General features: G+C 41.2%; 1 protein-coding gene across 1 annotated transcript in view; it reads right to left on the minus strand.

Moving 5' to 3' along the window:
* LOC120936263 (protein eva-1 homolog C-like) overlaps positions 1–21,331 on the minus strand; it is a 583,492-nt gene that overhangs the window by 271,900 nt on the left and 290,261 nt on the right. The window contains exons 4-5 of the mRNA XM_040348487.1: positions 19,244–19,396; positions 11,798–11,941 (exon numbers count right to left, since the gene is read on the minus strand). Coding sequence (XP_040204421.1) covers positions 11,798–11,941; positions 19,244–19,396 — 297 coding nt within the window. The remainder of the gene's footprint in view (positions 1–11,797; positions 11,942–19,243; positions 19,397–21,331) is intronic.

Raw genomic sequence — 21,331 nt, forward strand, 5'->3', positions numbered from 1 at the left:
GCCATGGAAAGTGCCATGGGCGCCATATGAAGGGGGTGTTGATGAGTGGCTGGGCAGCAAGGCACTTACCAGGGTCTGAGGGTCTCTTCTTTCCTCCTCCCGAGCATAGGCAGGATCTCCTTTTCAGCACATTTGCTAATGGACAATGGCAGTGCTATCCCTGCTGCGTTCAGCCACAGCCCTCCCCTGTTCTCCCATTCCATCTGGTCGGATTGGCAGCGCACAAAGAAGACAGAGGAACATCAGCTTCTCCCTCTCCTCTGTGAAAACTGAGGCCTTAAGTGATGAAGATTTCATCACTTCCAGTATTGGTTCTGCATTTACCTGGCCTTGGAAGGCAGAGGAGGGATCAGGGGGTCTAATAAACCCCAGATTTCTCCATAAAGAGGATATGTCACTATCAAAGGTATCACAAGGGATGATAAATATCACTAGTTTTGTTAGCTGTTTTTTTTTGTTAAGGTTATCTGAAAGATGGGTTTCAAATGTTTCGACAGGGGCGCAGTTTTAGTGCTTGCCATACGCGCTATTTTCACTAGATACGCCTCTGCTCGGGCAAACCATGATGTAACACATCAACAAGTGACCCTTCTCGGCAGCAGCCCAGTGGGAGTGGTGCCCCGATGTGCATGCTGGGAAGGGATACTTAAGGGGAAGACGCCTTTGGTCCGAGGCTGTATTCCTATAAGGTGGGCCCAGCTATGCTGGCTGGGGCCTATGGTTCTAAAAAGTATCCTAAGCTGTCCATCCAAGCGGGGGAAGCTTCTTTGCGAAGGAAACCGGGGGAGGACCTCTGCCCTGGAGGAGACCAAGCAAGGCAAGCTGATGTCTCGGGATAGGCCTGGTGACCTCGTTAGGGAAAGGGATCCACTGTGCAATTTGTCTTACAGTCTGCCGGATTGGCTTAAAGGCTCTTTTGCTGTAAGACAGGAAGTTTGGGACTGAAATCCTGTGGCAGAGGATTCCTGACTATCCATCCTGTGTTCTCAGACGGTCTGTGGCAGAGACTGTTTCCATACTGTCCGTGCATCATTCCGGCTGCTAGGCCATGTGAGAGGGGTCTATCCGGGTGAGCAATACCCACTCAGGAGTGAGTGGTGAATACTGGAACTTTGAATACTTTTTGTGCATTCTGTACCGCGTACCTGATCCTTCCCCTTCTCTCTCTACTCTCTACTTCCTTCACAAGTTTTATGCAGTGAAAATAAAACCGAACAGTTGAAGGTTTTACATCTTTTGTGGACATTGGAATTCCTACAGACTTTCTTCCCTGGACAACGAACTTAGAGGTAACGTGCAAAACCCAAAATCTAAACCAGCAGCTCCTACGGGGGTAGTGCTAGAGAAGAAAAACAAAAAAGAAGAAGAGAAGAAAAGAAAAAGGAAAAGAAAGATTAACAACTGACAGAAAAAAAAAATCTGGTTTCTGTTTAGGACAAATGCAGAAAGCATGAGTTAGGGAAGGCACGCTGGGAGGGCGCGCCAGGGAAAGGGTGGAAAAAAACAAGAGAAGGGGAATAAAACAAGAGAGAAAAATAAATAAAAGTGGGAAGAGGAAAAAGAATGAAAGGAAGGGGACCTCCCCTTGCTACAAATTAGTTAGCAAACCAGTCTTTCACACGCCACAACCAATAGCTACTACTCACATAGGTGTGTGCAGGGGGTGTGCCAGGTATGCCTGGGCACACCCTAATTACTCTGTGTGGTCCCCCTACTGCCCTGGCTTCCCCTGTCTTGTGCCCCCATGTCATTTACTAGCCCCTGTTTTTCTAAATGAACACAGTGAACACACTCACTCACTGTGTACATTCAAAAACAGAAGCATAGTAACACTGTTTACTATGGCTACTCAAAATATTTGTATCAGTCATGTTTCTGGGCAATGCCGAAAGTAATGCCTTTGGGCTGCTTTTGCCAATTTCCCCGTCTCAGATCTTGCTTCTGAGCATGCGCCTTTTTTTCCCCCCTCGTTAAAAAGAGTACACACGACCATTTTTTCACGACGTGAAAAAGAACAACATGAAAAACGACAAGAAAAAATAGAGCAGGTTCTAAAAAAAAAAAATCGGACATTTTTTCTCGTTGAGAAAAATGCTTTGGAGCATGCACACGACCGTTTTTCACGATCAATTAAAAGAATTGAATTTTTCTCGGCATGAAAAATGGTCATGTGTACGCGGCATAAGAGGGATGCTGTAGCGACTGCCAGCAAAGTTGACTGGCATCAGCCAAGACCAACACGCCATGGATCCCTAAAAAATAGTACAAGCATTTATTTAAAGTGGTCACATCATAACATTTCAAGGCTCAAAGATGATGAAGTCCTGTTTGGCCTCCCATTTCACCTACACGTGTTTTGATATGATCACTTTAAATAAAGACTTGCACTATTGAGTTCACTTAAGCCTCATTTACATGGAGTGTATGCATCCATGCCCTGTGTGATGGCTTTGTTGACCCACATGGAGATGCACAGGTGTTCCATGTATCCAGGGCCGCCATCAGGAATTATGGGGCCCCATACACAGCTTCAGGCATGGGGGGGGTGCTGCCGCCTCAAATTGAGAAGCGGGGGGGGGGGCTGCCGCGAATTGAGAAGCGGGGGGGCCCTTTACGAGAAAAAAGAAGAAAAATATTTATAAAAAAAGGGGGATAGCCATCCGGGGCCTTGGGGACCTCTGGGCCCTTTAATAAAAAGGAAAAAAAATATATATTTCCCTGATGTAAAGCGCTGCGCAAACTGTTGGCGCTATATAAATCCTGTATAATAATAATAATAATATATAAATATATATATATATATATTTTTTTTTTAAAAAGGGGGGTTGCCATCTGGGTCCCTATATATACACACACACACACATTTAATAAAATGTGTGTATATATATATATATATATATATATATATATATATATATATATATATATATATATATATATATATATATATATATATATATATATATATATATATATATATAAAAACAAATATATAAAAAACAGAAAATATATAGATTTATAAAAAAATAAAAAAAGGGGGTTTGCCACATGGGGCCCCGTGGACCTCTGAGCCCTTTAATAAAAAAAAAATATATATATATATATATATATATATATATATATATATATATATATATATATATATATATATATATATATATATATATATATATATATATATATATATAAAAGAACTAAAACTAAATAAAATAATATAAAATAATTTTTTTTATAAAAAAGGGGGGTTGCATCTGGGGCCCCGGGGACCTCTGGGCCCTTTAATAATAATAATAATAATAATATAATTATATTATATATATATATATATATATATATATATATATATATATATATATATATATATATATATATATATATATAAAAATTGGCGCTTTAATAAAAAATTAAATACAAATATATAATTTTTTTTTTATAAAAAAGAAATAAAAAAAGGGGGGCGGCCATCTGGGGCCATGTGGGCCTTCGGGCCCCTTACAGGTGTACTGCCTGTACCCCCCTGATGGCGGCCCTGCATGTATCCCCATGCAGGCAGTCCCATTGCTGTCGATTAGGACATACAGGATGCACAACCACGGTCGATGTGAAATCCGTGAGGGTGGACGGCTCTGAACGCACCAATGGTGCAGTGGCTATCAACTGTAACAACTGTTAAACTACAAGGATACAAGAGTGCAAAAAGTGTGGAATATAAATGGCAACAACAACTTTTTATCCTGACTACTTAGAAGTACAATTTGATTGTACAATGAGTTACCAATAACTATCTAGTGCAAAGACCCGATAGATTAGGTAGGTCCTCCCATTACATCATTTTGGTAAAGTTGACTGTACAAAAGATTGTATGGTCAGACTGACATGCATATTGACCATAAAGTTGATTGTACAAAGATTGCAATATGTACAGTGTCCCTTAGATGGGATCAGAGAAAATCTTTAAATCAAGCCATACATTATAACATTTTCTTTCCTTCAACCATGGGAAAATTGCTCGAAATGGACTGTGTGATAGAGGAATCCCTCCCGCTGCACTATTGTGATCTGTTATCAGAGAGCCTTTCCCGCCGGCAGAATAAAATGATCACGTCTAAAAAGTCCAACAGGCTGTTGTACTGAAACCAATGGATCAACTTCAGTACAACCAGCCTGCCCATAGATCAAAATTCAGCTGATTCGTCAGGAACTGGAAAAATTTTGATGCGTCTGTGGCCAGCCCAACGGACACTTTAGGTACAGTTGTCCTTTAAAAGAAAGAAAAAGGTGCTTCTACCCAAAGTTATCCAAAAGTCCTTCTGAGCTGCCGTTTGCCGGATAAGCAGTCACAAAGCTGCCGAACATGGCTGAAACGCGTTAACATCTGCTGTACCATATTTTAACGGAGTATTAATACATTTGAAGATATTTAAAGTGTTACTAAACCCAGTAATATGAAAATAGTTCACCCGTCCCCCACAGCTTATAAATCTTTTTTTACATAAAAATACCTTTTTGGCTGATCTGTATGCCGCGGTCACATGATAAACTGCAGGGTTTGCCCGAGTGCTGAGTGTTCAGGTAGGAGGAGATTTCCACTACAGCCTGTGCCCTCACGCTGTTATGGGAGGCGGGTCATCCATCAATCAAGATGTGACATCCCACCCACTGTGTTCTTTTTTAGTTACTGGGCATGGAGGAGGAGGGAGGGACTGGGCTGTCATTTAGGATCTGTATACATGCCCACGAGTGACGTCATTAATATATGTGACCTGACTAGCTCAGTTAATGAGAGTTGAGAACCACTGATGTATGGAGTTGTGGGTCTTTTTCTACTACTGTTGTCCTTTAAATTAGACTTTTCCTCTATAATACCTGCAATTTATATATCAACAATGGAATCGTATTGTACTGACATTGACCTTGCAGGTTCCTAACAATAAAAATGTACAGAAACAAAGTAAATTAATATTATACAGACTGTATAGTATCAGTGGCAGCATTATAAAACCCAATGTATGATAAGCATAAAAAAAAATTTGGCAATAGATTTCTTTTAAAATTTCAAGGAGGTTAGGAATATAAATATAGGCTTTCCTCCACTTTAATTAAAATATATATAATTAGCGTCTAGTTAGCTGGAATGGGCTTGCCTGTACAAATCTCTATGTAGCAGAAATAAATCTTTAGCAATGACATGAAGCTTTATTAGCTTATACCCAGCCCCTGGAACCCCCAAGTAATTCCCCCACATCACTGTCTACAAAGAGAAATGCATTACATGTTTGTACAGGAATGCTCCAGGGCATATCAGGTGTTCTCCATCGTTCTGAGTTTGTGGTAAAAATGTTGCTTGGGGGTAAACCAAAACTCAGCTGTTTGACTTGAAAGGCATGTCATAGCTCTCTTGTAGCACTGTGGTGCTGGGTGCAATTCTCACCAGGGACTCTACACTGTGCATGCATAGTTTCCCTGTATTTGTGTGAAGTTTTCTCCATGCATTTTATATAATATATTATATATGACTAGCAGGCAGAGATTTTATTTTGTAAGTAAAACACGTAAAAACTCATTCAGAGGGGCGAATGAGAGCAAATAGGCTGCTACACTAAGGCTTTTGCTCCATACAAACTAGAAGATTAGCTGCAGAAACACCATCCCCGGATGTAAGCTGTCTGAGTTCAGGGTCGGTCATAGACCCCAATTCCATTTAACCACTCAGATGAGCCGTTATGTGTGAATAGCGGCAGCCATTGATTCCTAGAGAAGTACAAATCTGACCAGTGCTGTTCCTGCATGCTGTGTGCTTGCAGCTAGTTTTCCAACATCAAGAATCACAAAATCATACAGTGGATACCTGTGTGAATGAAGGCTACAGCAAGGTCTCATGCACATGGATGCATAAAGCTATACTATGAAAATTGCGGGAGTTTTTTCTTTCCCAGGAGACACAGCCACAGCATACAGACACCCATAGTAATGAATGGCTGCATGTGTGTATATAGGCTGTACTTGCAAAAACTTGCTCATGTGTGCAGCATTATTTTATGCAAGTATGTCAAACACCTGCCTACAAATTAGTATGTTTTTGATGCCTGTTCATTGACTATCGATGCCTATACGTTGACTATTGATACCTGTACCTTGACTATTAATGCTTGTACATTGACCATTGATGCCTGTACATTTACTATCGATGCCTTTAAGTTGACTATGGATGCCTATACGTTGACTATTGATGCCTGTACCTTGACTATTAATGCTTGTACGTTGACCATTGATGCCTATACGTTGACTATTGATACCTGTACCTTGACTATTAATGCTTGTACGTTGACCATTGATGCCTGTACGTTGACTAATGATGCCTGTACCTTGACTATTAATGCTTGTACGTTGACCATTGATGCTTGTACGTTGATCATTGATGCCTGTACTTTGACCATTGATGCATGTACGTTGACCATTGATGCCTGTACGTTGACTAATGATGCCTGTACGTTGACTAATGATGCCTGTACCTTGACTATTAATGCTTGTACGTTGACCATTGATGCCTGTACGTTGACCATTGATGCCTGTACGTTGACCATTGATGCCTGTACGTTGACTATTGATGCCTGTACGTTGACTATTGATGCCTGTACGTTGACTAAAGATGCCTGTACGTTGACTAAAGATGCCTGTACGTTGACTAAAGATGCCTGTACGTTGACTAAAGATGCCTGTACATTGACTAATAATGCCTGTACATTGACTAATGATGCCTGTACGTTGACTAAAGATGCCTGTACGTTGACTATTGATGCCTGTACGTTGACTATTGATGCCTGTACGTTGACTAATGATGCCTGTACATTGACTATTGATGCCTGTACGTTGACTAAAGATGCCTGTACGTTGACTAATGATGCCTGTACGTTGACTATTGATGCCTGTACGTTGACTAATGATGCCTGTACATTGACTATTGATGCCTGTACGTTGACTAAAGATGCCTGTACGTTGACTAATGATGCCTGTACATTGACTATTGATGCCTGTACGTTGACTATTGATGCCTGTACGTTGACTATTGATGCCTGTACGTTGACTATTGATGCCTGTACGTTGACTATTGATGCCTGTACATTGACTATTGATGCCTGTACGTTGACTATTGATGCCTGTACGTTGACTATTGATGCCTGTACATTGACTATTTATGCTTGTTCCTTGACTATTGATACCTGTACGTTGAATATTGATGTCTGTACATTGACTATTGATGCTTGTACATTGTAGCTGTGTCTCCCAGTCGCAGAAACACTCCCACAATGTATGTTGTATGGCCTCTTTTACCCATAATCAGCCCAATCCTGCTGCTAAAGTACTAGAGAGTAATTACTATTAGCAGCAATCAGTTGTGAAATCGATGGAACAAGTGTCTCACTTTGGAATAAATTACACAAGTAGCCTGTAGTGGAGATTAGTCTCCTACGATTGTACAGTGCTCCAATTGTTTGTGAAAACTTCACAAATACAGGGAAACCATGCATGCTCGATGTTGTGTCATAATGCAGTACAGTTAATGTTGTCAGACTAGAAGTGGGTACACACTATAAGAAAATCAGACAAATGATCATCCAATTTTCCTTGTCGTTTCACAGCAAGCCAGAACTGAGGAAAGAAAAAAAATGTACAATTCTTGTACAACAAAAGCTTTTTTGTTGTTGTTCGTTTGTGATCATCATCAGTCTTTAGTTTCTGATTTTTGTCGTCCGAAAAACGGTACAGGTTGAACGAAAAGCGTTCATTCTGTTCAGGTGAGAGAAAAACTTTGGAGTTTGTCCTTTCGGAAATTTCCGTTTGCAAAGTCTGAATCGGATGTCAAAAAGTTGTATACACGCTATAAACTAAAACAATTTTCCCATAGTGTGTACCCCCCCCCCCCTTAAGACAGGAAGTGTGTAACTGCTAAAATTACCAGGTGAAAGAAAAGACAAAAAAAAACAAATGAGTACAGCCATCACATTTATGAACTGTTAAACTGTCCAAGATTTTACATTTTAGTTTTTGCATCTTTGTATTCTGACAGCAGGGATACTCCCTCACCATCAGAGTACAAAAATCAGCGCTGCAGCCTATTGCCTGTAAAATCAAAAATACACCAACAGGGTGGTTGAATAGAAGCCGATTGGTAGATAAGCTAATGTTCAACCACAGTGGCCACACATGGATCGGAATTCGGATGGTTTCGGCTGAACCGGCCAAAGTTCGGTCCATTGATGACCAGATTTAGTAGCTGTCACGTGCACTGCCACACAACTCATAGTCCAAAGTCTCTAGTCCATCTCAGAGTGGCTACATTCCTACCATGGCACCATGGAGAACAAATGTAGTCACCTGCTAACAGGAAGTTGAATCACAGTGAATAAAAATTGAAGGCCGGGAGAAAAAATAGCAAGTACTTTTTGAGTTAAGAATACATTTGTCAATATAATTTTTTTTTTTTAAACCAGATGTAAGAGGAAAAGGATTTGGACATAACCACGTCTCGAAGGCTTTTGGTGCATACACATTTGATCATAATCACATGTTTCAGGTGACGCACAGGATATATGTTTTCTCCAATAATGAGGTAAACACACCAACGTAATTTCTTTCAAGTGTGCCGGTCAATGACACAGATACCTTTCCAGCTACTGATCACCAAATAACAGGCTGTTTTGGGTCGGCTGTAAATATGTTAACATGATACTGTGACAGCTGCACCCGATCTATTTACTACGAAGAGGTGTTCATTTCTCCACTGGAACAAACAGCTCAATAGAAGCAAGTGCTGGAAGTGCCAAGGTTAGAGGAGGCTAGTGTTACCTGGCCTTTCATTCACACAAGAATAGCTCTTACTACCAGTCATTAGTTGTCTACAAGGAGTTCATGTTTAGACTCCAGTCCACGGGTGTGTTCTCAGGACAATGATATACAAATCAGAGTGCTTTGTATGCCAGAATTTGTAGATGTCAAAGGCTGTGAACAGTTAAAGTATTTTTAGAGCCAACTTTTTTTTTAAACTGGTGTCATGGGATTTAGGCCATCTGTGGTTATTGCAGAGATTCCTCTTCACTTCCTGTACTCTAGACACAGTAGGAAGTGAGACATATTGCCAAAATGAGGGAAATCCAAGACAGTTATCACCATAACCTGTGTTCCTATTGGAAAATTGTACACCCATTTCCCCTTCTGTAAGAGATCAAATTTTTGAATTTGAATTCTGGTGACAATGGTCACCAGGCAAATGGAAAGAGACAAATAAATGTAATCTGCCTAGCCAGGATATAGAAAGCAATAACGACTCTACAGGGGTTAAAACTCCAAAATTAAAAATTTAAATAAATAAAATTGTCCTTTAAGGCTGACCAATGGCCATACATGGATCATTTTTTCAATTAGCTAGAAGGCTGATGAAAAGAAATAATAATCTGAAAGGACTCCACCATCCACACATGTATGGATAAAGGAATCCTCCCCACTGTTATTGTATTCGAACAGTGGGGACTTTACTGTCAGAATACACTAAACAGTGCTGCAGCCAATTAGCTGCATGCGCTGATTGAATATCTCTCTAGTGGGAATACACTGATCAAAAGTAAAGTGTCCAACAGATAGTCTTCTCAAATACTATTGCAAAACCTATAAGGATGGGATTTTTTAGGCAAAAATATATATATATATATATATATATATATATATATATATATATATATATATATATATATATATATATATATATATATATATATATATATATATATATATATATATATATATATATATATATATATATATAACGAAAAATTTCATTTATTGTACAAAAAATTGTTGAATATTGAATACATTCTATTCTATTTGGACATTAAAAACATGAGGATTTTGATGAAAAAAATAGACAAACATGATACAATTGCCAGATTTCAAAGACCTCCAGATCAACTGGTGGTAGAAAAAGAGCAGCTGGGAATATCAATACAAAGTTAATGACACCCCCAGATCTGTTTGCATATCGCAGTGCGAACTGTCAATTCGGACATGAATCAGATCACATGGGGGTGAATACCCATGCGATCCGATTCTGGTGAGGACCAAAAAAAAGGGTCCTGCACGACTTTCACTATGAATTCAGCCATACAATATGCATGGCTAAATTTGCATCACACAGACATTGCATGTAATTTGCACAGCAGTGTGGTTTGAATCACATGCGATGTCGCACAGCACACTAATGTGAACCCAGCCTTAAAGGGGTTGTAAAGGTAAAAAAAAATATTCCCTATATAGCTTCCTTTACCTTAGTGCAGTCCTCCTTCACCTACCCCATCCTTCGATTTTGCTTTTAAATGTCCTTATTTCTTCTGAGAAATCCTCACTTCCTGTTCTTCTGTCTGTAACTCCACACAGTAATGCAAGACTTTCTCCCTGGTGTGGAGTGTTGTGCTCGCCCCCTCCCTTGAGGGGGGAGGGGGCGAGCAGGAGAGTCAGGACGCCCACTAACACACATCTTCTTTCTCTATCTGCAATGTAGAGAGAGTCCTGACTCTCCTGCTCCCTCCTTCCCCCCTCAAGGGAGGGGGCGAGCATGGCACTCCACACCAGGGAGAAAGTGTCACATTACTGTGTGGAGTTACAGACAGAAGAACAGGAAGTGAGGATTTCCCAGAAGAAATAAGGACATTTAAAAGAAAAATCGAAGGATGAGGTAAGTGAAGGAAACTGCACTAAGGTAAAGGAAGCTATTTAGGGAATTCTTTTTTTTTACCTTTACAACCCCTTTAAGCCCCATACACACTATTAGATTTTCTGCAGATTTTTGTCTTCAGATTTACCAAAACAATGCAGTTTAAGGGCCTGCCTGATTACATACAAATTGAAACTCTTAGGCCGCGTACACACCATTGGTCCAAACCGATGAAAACGGACCAAAGTTCAGTTTCATCAGTCCAAACCGACCGTGTGTATAGCCCATCTGTCTTTTGTCCTTCGGACAAAAATGAGAGAACTTGCTTTAAAATCGAACCGATGGACCGCTGACCGATAGGTCCAAACCGATGGTTAGTACACAAAAGCATCGGTTCAAAACCCGCGCATGCTCAGAATCAAGTCGACGCATGCATGGAAGCATTGAACTTCGTTTTTTTTCAGCACGTTGTGTGTTTTACGTCACCGCGTTCTGACCCGATCGTTTTTTGAACTGATGGTGTGTATGCACATCAGACCATCAGTCTGCTTCAGCGGTGAAGCGATGAAAACGGTCCGTCGGACCATTCTCATCGGATGGACCGGTCGTGTGTACGCAGCCTTTGAGTTTGACCTCATCTTATATGGTTTTGATAAAAATCTAAGGCTTCTTTAAACACTCCAATAAAGCACATATATCCCCTACTCTGATATCCATTATTGGTTGCAGTAAAACCTCCATTTATCTCTGCAGGTAACAAGAGGTTGCACAGTAGCCAAGTGATTAGCACTCTGCTTAGCAGAACTAGGGTTGTTGGTTCAAATCCCAACCATGACACTAACTGCCTGTAGTTCACATTTTCTCCCTATGCCTGCATGGGTTTCCTCCCAAAATCTGCCAGGCCTTTGCAGGTTTTATTACGTAGTTGTCACTCTACGTGTCCCATAACTTGAGTCACAGCAAATGGCATGAAGAGCAAGACCACCTTATTTGGATTGGACTGGTAGAAGTGCCAGGAATCCTGCACAAATAATTGCCAGCAGCAGATAACCAAAAGCCAACTGTGAATAAAGAATGCAGCCAAAGACTCACCACAGGTGTAGATGACATTCAGGTGCTTCCGGACTCCAGGATGACAAGGGTCTCCAAACTCATAGGTGCTGGCATAGATGCTGCAACTCCTTTTGCCTTGGCAGCGCTGTGTCATAAGTGAAAGGGAGGAGGGTGACTGACATTCTGAAAAACAGAAAATGCTTTGGTGTAAAGAAAAACGTGTCTATAGTTTACAATGGAAAAGCTGATAGGGCCTTTAAAACCGCATTAATGGGGTTGTAAACCCTCCTGTTTTTTAACCTTAATGCATCCTATGCATTAAGGTGAACAAAACTAGCAGTCACCGGCCCCCCAGCCCCCCTGTTTTACTGACCTGAGCCCTGGAATGTCCCATGGCGAGGACGTGCTGTCTCTCTGCCCAGGGTTCTCAGCTCTTCATTGGATAGATAGCAGCGCAGCCATTGTCTCCCGCTGCTGTCAATCAAATCCAATGATGCGGGCGCCGGTGGGGCGAGGCTGAGTCCTGCATTCAGCGGTTACGTACGCCGAATGCTGGACTCGGGAGCATGCAAGGTAACCCCCTGGGAGAGCGCTTTTTTTATGCGGGTAGGAGCCCAGAGAGCCGCCAGGGGACCCCAGAAGATGACGTTCGGGGCCACTCTGTGCAAAAGAAGTGCACAGTGGAGGTAAGTATGACATGTTTGTTATTAAAAAAATAAATAAAAATTGAACCTTTGCAATCACTTTAAGCCCAAAAACAAAACAAAAAAAAAAAAAATATATATATATATATATATATATATATATATATATATATATATATATATACTCAGCTTACCAATGTGATGGCTGAATTAGTTCAAATTTTTAGTCCTTTCTCCTTTATTTTAACCTCTTGGTTCAGCCAGTAAGTCTGTTATTTTTCAACTTCCTTTAACAGACCAAGCTGTCCAGACAAAGTAGCATTCAGAGAGTTGAGACAAACCATTTAATACTGACAGGGTTACTTACAATGGCCATCTTTTATTATTTATGGAAAATCCAAAAGAAAAGCCTATTGCTATAATGGTTTATAGACTGTTAGCTGAAGTTCAGCATTCATTTGTTAGTCAAGTCCATCTAAATCTGCTAGTCTACCACTAACCTCCCCCAAAATGACAGTGCTGCTGTCCAAAGGTGTCTGCTTTACTACTTCATCCAGAATTTAGCCACCATAAGGCTGGGTTCACATGAGCATGCGGCTCACAGCTGGGGTCCGGTGCGTCCGTTTCCGTTTCAGATCCAATTTCAGCTCGAATTTTTGGCTGAATTCAGAGCTGAAACTGACCAAAAGACACACATGACCCCTGCGCAAATTCACACTGAAACCGCAGCGGTGATATGTGAACCGGCTCCATAGAGAGCCGATCAAAATCTCCTGCTATTGCAAATAGAATGCGGGGAACCCGCATCTAATTCGCAATAGTGTGAACCCAGCCTCAGGCAGGAAGTGTGTTACTGGCAGGATCACCAGGTTAAATAAAATAAAAAAAGCCAAAAAGGTAAAACTTAAATAGAAAACTGTTAAGCTGCAATATATTACATTTTAGTTTTTGGGTTTAATACTGCTTTAAGTACAACATGATAACACCTGTCTCCGTTTTTAAAGTTGGGAGGACTGCAGAATTGTGTGGTTCAAACCAAACCATAATCATTCATCATAATGACCAGTGGGAGGTGTGCTCACCCCCATCATTGGAAGATATGCCATGCCAAGGAGGATTGGCATGTGGTAATGCATGTTAAAAGGTACGAAAACCCAACAATAAACTTCTGTACTCCTCTTACTTGAGCTCTTGTGGTCTGTTAAATATACACCATTAAAATACTTGTTATATCTGTTCAATAAGCACACAAAAATATGTATTGATCCTGCTAGAAATCTTTTAGAGGATAATGCTAACACTTAGCATTGTTCCCAGTTTTAAACATTATTATATAACGCCTCCCCTTGTAGTCAGGGCTTCCCAGAGGTCACTTTCCCTATACTAATTCTGCTCCATGCAGACCTCTGGTCTTAGATGGTGGGTTTGAGACCATTTCCACTTGATCCCCTGCATATCAACTCCCTCTTACACCCAAAGCACACTCACATGCAGAGCCCTGCATCCTACTTGTGGTTACATGTTAATTTTTTGGGGGTCCAGGAGAACACCCGGAACCCATGAGACATGGGGGCCCAGATCACCTAGTTTATGTTCTGTTCAGGGGGAGCTCTCCTCCCATGGCCAGGAGGGAAAATTCATCCCTAAACCACCACCAGCTCCAAGTCTTAGGCTGTTCAGGTTTGTACTCACTCATATACTCTGTTCCAAGGCATTGGCTTTGCATAATAACAGTTTCAGTCCTATGCATATTTTCTTAGTCATTGCATCACAAAAAGCGGCTACGTTCTGCACATAACTCCTTTAAATAGTTGTAAACAGTCCACAGCAATGGGATAGATGCAAATCCAAATGTGGTAACAGTAACTTAATCACAGTCCATAGAAATGGTAAGCAGTCCCATATAAGGGTGGTTCTCTATAAACGTCCAGCAAAGTGGAAGGAGGGGGCATTGCAGTACACATAACTACTATTACATTTCTTTAGCTTCTCCTTAGTTCCCAACCTCCAAAAGAAAGGACACACACAGCCTTTTACATCCCGAATTCAAACCTGCTGTACTGCAGTGACCCCCCATTAGTTCTGATCCCTTAGAAATAAGGGGAAATCAATTTCTCCAAGTACAGGGTGGGTTTTATAGTAGAAGGCCAGTAACCCCTTCCTACACCCAAGAGTTATGAAGATGGAGAGGGACAACGCAGCTGCTCCATAGGTACAGTGGGGTCAGTAAGTGTTGTCACTCTAGAAAGGGAAGTGTGTCGTCACTGGTAGGGTCAGCAGGTAAAAATTTAGGATAAAAACTCAAAACTTAATGCAACCACCTCATCTAATGACTGGTAAGTAGGGATGAGCTTCGAGTTCGAATTGAACTCATGTTCGACTCGAACATTGCCTGTTCAACGAACAGCGAACAATTTGGGGTGTTCGCGGCAAGTTCGTGTGAACTTTAGAACCCCATTAAATTCTATGGGACTCGAACGTTTGAAACCTAAAGTGCTAATTTTGAAGGCTAATATGCAAGTTATTGTCATGAAGTGTTTGGGGACCTGAATCCTGCCCCAGGGGACATGTATCAATGCAAAAAAAAGTTTTAAAAACTGTAGTTTTTTTGGGAGCAGTGATTTTAATAATGCTTAAAGTGAAACAATTAGAGTGAAATATTCCTTTAAATTTCGTACCTGGGGGGTGTATAGTATGCCCGTAAATTAGGGCTTGTTTCCCGTGCTTAGAACTGTCCCTGCACAAACTGTCATTTCTGAAGGAAAAAAAGTAATTTAAAATCACTCGTGGCTATAATGAATTGTCCGCTCACAGCAATACAGAAAAGTCATTAATAAAAAAAAAATGTGCGGGGGTCAATTAGGGTCTGGTGTGGATTTTTGGGGGGAACTCCATGCCATTTTTTTTTTACATTTGGGGTGGAGTTCCCCTTAAAATCCATACCAGACCCGAAGGGTCTTGAATGGATATTTGGGGGGAACCCCACATCATTTTTTTTATTTGACACAAGGTTCCCCTTAATATCCATACCAGACCTGAAGGGCCTGGTAATTGAATTTGGGGGGACCCCCACGTATTTTTTTTTTATGAATGACTTTTCTCTGTATTGTAGGGAGTCGACAATTCATTATAGCCACGAGTGATTTTAAATGACTTTTTTCCTTCAGAAATTAAATTTTGTGCAGGGACAGTTCTAAGCACAGGAAACGAGCGCTACTTTACAGGCATACAATACACCCACCCCCCCCCAGATACGAAATTTAAAGGAATATTTCAATCTTATTGTTTCACTTTAAGCATTACTAAAATCGCTGCTCCCGAAAAAACTGCTGTTTTTAAAACTTTTTTTGCATTGATACATGTCCCCTGGGGCAGGACCTGGGTCCCCATACACTTTTTAGGACAATAACTTGCATATTAGCCTTTGAAATTAGCACTTTAGATTTCAAACGTTTGAGTCCCATAGACTTTAACAGGGTTCTAAAGTGCACACAAACTTTTGGTCTGTTCGCAGGTTCTGGTGCGAACCAAACGGGGGGGTGTTGGGCTCATCCCTACTGGTAAGCTGTAATTTATTACATTTTTGTTCTTGGGTTAAAATATGCTAGTGAAACACTTGTCTTGTTTCCTAAGAAGTCCATGGCAGACAGTTGAAGGGACGGTACTAATTATTATTATTATTATTATTATTATTATACACAATTTATATACTGTAGCACCAACAGCTTTACAATGTATAGGAGGGACAGGTTGGGTTTTCCTGTCAATTGCTGCCGATTTTCACCAAGACAAGCCGATGTCAGGGTTCACACCTGTGGCTGGGTACTCACAGATGTGATTGACAGATAGAATTTATATTTCAGGGTTTTGTGGTGAACAGCAGGTAAACACATGATGACCAGCAAGCAGCTTGTTTTCAGGCTAGGTGGTCTGTGTTCCCTTATTGTAAGCCAATTGTAATGTGGTGGTCACACAGCCCTCCCTACAATTTCCTTATTTATATTTTCAAGGATTTTGGGGAAACATTTTGACCACTTTCTTCTTAAGTCCATAAAATAGAGAAAATGTACATTGCCTTTTGGTAAATGACTGTCAGATGCAGGAAAATGTAGGTCATTTGCACATATATCATTCAAAATGACTTTGTACATGACCCCATCAACTGTAAAGCTAGAAGAATAATACGGCTTGATGAAACATGCATGTGATTAACAAACTACACAAATAGATTACCAAATCTTACTATAAACAGAGTTTGCTGCAAGCATAACTTTAACATACCATATGTCAGCACAGACTTACTATGCCTGTAGTGTTTATTTTAAAAATATAACTGACATCGCAGGACAGAATAATTGTTTCAAGAACATATAGCGGTGAACCTTGGAGGAGGGCTTGTGTGTCACCACTTCTAAAAGGCAACCGTCAACTGTGCAACACTTGAATACATTTTGAGCATGGCTTTAAGTCAATTGTTTAAATAATCGTATAATGTACCATCATCCAGAAATTTATAGAGAGAGAAGGACCGGAGGATAGAATGGTAGCGGCTGCTAGCACCGCAAACCCAAAATAACTATCGCCCAGAAAAAGAATGTATATGGACTTTCTCGGTACTGATGACACAGGTAGATACAGTAAAAATTAATTTATTATACATAAAAAAAAATATACAGTTTAAAAACAGAACCATGACAATCAACCTCACACTGGTTACAGCAGTATAATATTAACGGAAATCCATATAGTATCTGTTGTTGTGAGGTAAAATCAAGGGAGACCTCTACCGGTTTCACGGAGAGACCGCTTCTTCACCTCCTGAAGAAGCAGTCTCTCCACGAAACCGGTAGAGGTCTCCCTTGATTTTACCTCACAACAACAGATACTATACGGATTTCAATTAATATTATACTGCTGTAACTAGTGTGAGGTTGATTGTCGTGGTTCTGTTTTTAAACTGTATATTTTTTTATGTATAATAATTTTTTTTTAATTTTTTTTTACTGCATCTACCTGTGTCATCAGTTCCCGAGAAAGTCCATATACATTCTTTTTCTGGGCGATAGTTATTTTGGGTTTTGCGGTACTAGCAGCCGCTACCATTCTATCCTCCGGTCCCTCTCTCTCTGTGCAACACTTGATTGACTGCACTGGCTTTATGTCTGCCCTACCCTATTATCGGCCCCTTGTCTGCATTTTTCACACCTGCCCTTGCATAGAGGGTGGCAATTTCCCATCCATGATAGTATAGGGTGCCAATGACTTCTTACTTTCAATAGGCAGCGAAATACCCTCTTGATACTATCTGAGCTTTTCCAGAATGGGAAATATAATTTTAAACTCAGGAGGGGTCAACTTTTATAAGTCCTTTTCTGATGGCACTGCAATGGTCGTTTCTAGTGACATACTTGACATGCTCCATTATGAGTTTTTGTAAAAGGCCTGGCACGGTATTTCTAGCTCCTACTGCTATAATTAGCATTCTACCATCTATTATATAGATGGCTTTAATTTTGTCCGATTCCTGCTAAATTATCTGAAATTTGACCGTGGATGGTCCTAAATCTGGCTCAACAAAAGTGTCGATTTTATAATCAACTTTTATCAAAGGAGCCGGGTGGACAAAAAAATCCAATTAGATATAGTCACTGTATGAGCATTGTGACAGCCACCACCCAAGACAATGCAATAACCAGCAGGAGAGATGCCTCCATCGACCTTGTTTAAACAAGAGAGATCTGCACCAGTGGCTAGCCTAACAGAAGTCCACAAAGAGCAATGGTCAAGGTCAATTTGCTGGCAACTTTTTAAAAGTGTAAAGCAGAAAGGTCTTGGGTGTTTTCTAATGAATAGTTAAACCTCCTTACAAGTTTTTTTTTGCTGTCTCATTCTCCAGAGTTGGCATAAGAACGGGTGTCTAGCAAGGTGATGGGATTTCCCCTCACTTTTGGTCTTGAGAAAATGACCACCAGTGATAATAAAAACGGATGAATTTCCCCAGTGGGGACACAGTCAGCAATAAAAACTTGATGAAGGGTCTATTTCCCCACTGCTCTATCCAACCTTTGATAGAAAATTTGTATTTGCATACACCTATAAGGAACATGACATACATGGCATGAGGCTAGGTCAAGTGGATTTCCAGTTGTGCTTGGCAAGAGTTAGCACCTTCAAAACCCTCCCCCGCAGGTCTAGTCTGAAAGATGTATTGACATTTCTTCAAGTTTATCAGGCTTTATGTTTTGTGTTTGGTCTTGGTATGCATTTTTTTTAACAATAGAAGGTCTTGGTGTGCATTTTAGTTTATTAGATTCTGGGGGGATGTACTGTAGGCAAAGTGCATGCAGTACATGCCAAAACAGTCTGCACATTGTGGTAGCTATGTGCCCTTCTGCACCCAGCGCCCATATGAGCAAGGCCCTGTACAGCTAAAGAGATTGGGTGGCATCACTATTCTTACAAAATTGGACCAGTTTATGATTAAAGGTCCAACTGTTCATCCATGCTTAACAATTACTATTATGTAACAAGTACAAATTATTATTATCACATGAACCGCACATACTGTATTTACCATTCTTCCAAAACAAACATTATTTGACACATTCTGTATAACTTTTTTGTTTGTACAGATTATCCAGAAAACAATAAAAATGATGGGGGAAAAAAAAGTCAGTTCTTGCACTTGGTGCTCATTTTCCAAACACCTTAATCACACTGGACCAGAAACAGTTGAAGATCTGTAACTTTAACTAAAAACAAATCTTTGGAGATAAGGGGGTTGACCACAAGGTAAGACAAACTGGAGTGTTGGGAGTGCTCAAAAAGAATACCGTCTTACCTGTAGAAGTCATGGCTAGGTCCTGGTATGGGCACTCCAAGCTGTCACCTTGTACTCTTCCAAACGTAGCAGAATAGATGGCAATTCCTGTATTCCTCTTACAGCTTAGCCTCAGCCGGTCATCCTCACAGGCCACCTTACTCTTAAATTCATCTAAAATGAAGGCATACATATAACAGTACAATGTTCTAGTCTGGATTAAAAAAAAAAAACATTTCTTCTAAAAGTGAATGTAGCGCCCCCCCCCCCTTTAAAGTTAGTGGGGAGTTACGCTAAAGTTTGTGGGGAATGGGAGATTTCAGTTGCTCCCATTCACTAATTGTTAGTCTGTGCTGTTGCCAATTCGGAACTGCCTCGTGGGTCAGTCTGTGTGTCCAGGGGTGCGTTGCCACCCCTGGGCGACAGTTGGCGCTATAGGGGTTCTGACAGAACCGTTCTCCACAGCAGCCAATCAGAGGTTTTTTTTTCCCTCTTTGGGCGTGCTGGCGGGGGGTATATCTGTGGCACCCGCCATTTTTCGGTTGTTCTCTGCGGGGCCCGAGATCCAGGTGCGGAATCCACCTTCAGGGTGCGCGCATCCACGGGACCCGTCCTCATGGCCTGCCTGGCTGAAGCTATGCACCTTGCGGAGCCTTCTTTTGATGAAGAGAGGGACCCCAGCAGCTTGCTGGGTTCCAGATCCTAAGCTGGGAGCTGAGCGGTGGGGGATTGGCTCGGGAGAACCTAAGTACAGAGGTTGTTCGCGAGGCCTGGACGAACAACCGGGGATCCGGTCACCACGCCACATGACAGGTACCCCTTTTTGCTATCAGTAGGTGACCCTACAGAATAGGACTTACTGGGAGGATTCATTATCCTTACGCTTTGACTATACTGAGAACATTTAGTAAGCCTGTGGCAGAGGCATTGTTTCCTCCCAGTGATTTGATTATTGCAAGTGACCCTTTGGCTGCCAGGTTCAAGTTAATTGCCTGTCCAGGGGGCACTTACCCACCCTGGCGAGGGTGGCGACGTTTTGAATCGTCTGTGCTGAGAGCAGGCTTGCTCTCTATGCTTCTGATATCCAAGGCCTGATGCTACAAGTTCTTCCGACTCATCAACCCTTTTCTCTACTGTGTGTCATGTTGATGTTGGCCATGTTGGCCTTGGAATAAAGCATTGAAAACTCACGCTACTGGCTGGACACTTGCTTATTTATCCACACTCACAAGTACTACCCCTAGACAAAAGAATTTGGTAACTTAATACGCCAATCCCAAATCAACCAGCGGCCCCTTCGGGGGTGAGCGCTACATGAATTAAACCATTCGCCCACTGGTCAAAAAACAGCTTTCACATAGAGACAGAGGCACTGAAAGCTCCAGCGCAGTATTTTTGGTGCAAATGGTTTTGGCTTGAGAGGCACTTTGTGTTTTCTGTGTTGGATAGCGGGTGAGGGTTAGCATGTTTGTCATGTTAACTGGTTTCTGCAGCCCCATTTTCCCTTACTTCCTGTCCAAGTGACAATAATGCCACATGCACATGATCGGAATTTCCGATGGATAAAGTCAGACAAACTTTTTCCATCAGAAATTCCGACCGTGTGCATGCCCCATTGGAGAACTTCCATTTAAATATAGAACATGTTTTATTTTACTCCGGTGGAATTTGTCAGAATTCCGATGAGCTTTTGGTCGGGCAAAAGCCACATTGTGTGTATAAGTCATGATGGAAAATTTACTGTTTTCACTTGATGAGAAAAGTATAGGAAATTTTTAATGGGTAGAACTGTTCTGATGGGAACAATCTAACAGGGGATATGTTCACTCAAACCTTGTTCTCTCTTGTCTCTGAAATAGGAAGCAAAATGGGACAAAAGCAAAAACCGTGCTATATGCTAAACTCCCCACCCCAGCCCTAAATCCTAAACATAAAGGGTCAGATCCACAAAGATCTGCCCCGGCGCATCGTATCGGAGATACGCTACGCCGCCGTACCTTACCTGGCTTTGGTTCGAATCCATAAAGATTTTGCGCCGTAAGTTATGGCGGCGTAGTGTATCTCAAGCGGCGTAGCGGCGCGGAATTCAAGTTGGGCAGGTAGGGGGCG

The sequence above is a fragment of the Rana temporaria genome, chromosome 4, assembly GCF_905171775.1.
Source record: "Rana temporaria chromosome 4, aRanTem1.1, whole genome shotgun sequence".
NCBI classification, from domain to species: Eukaryota; Metazoa; Chordata; class Amphibia; order Anura; family Ranidae; genus Rana; species Rana temporaria.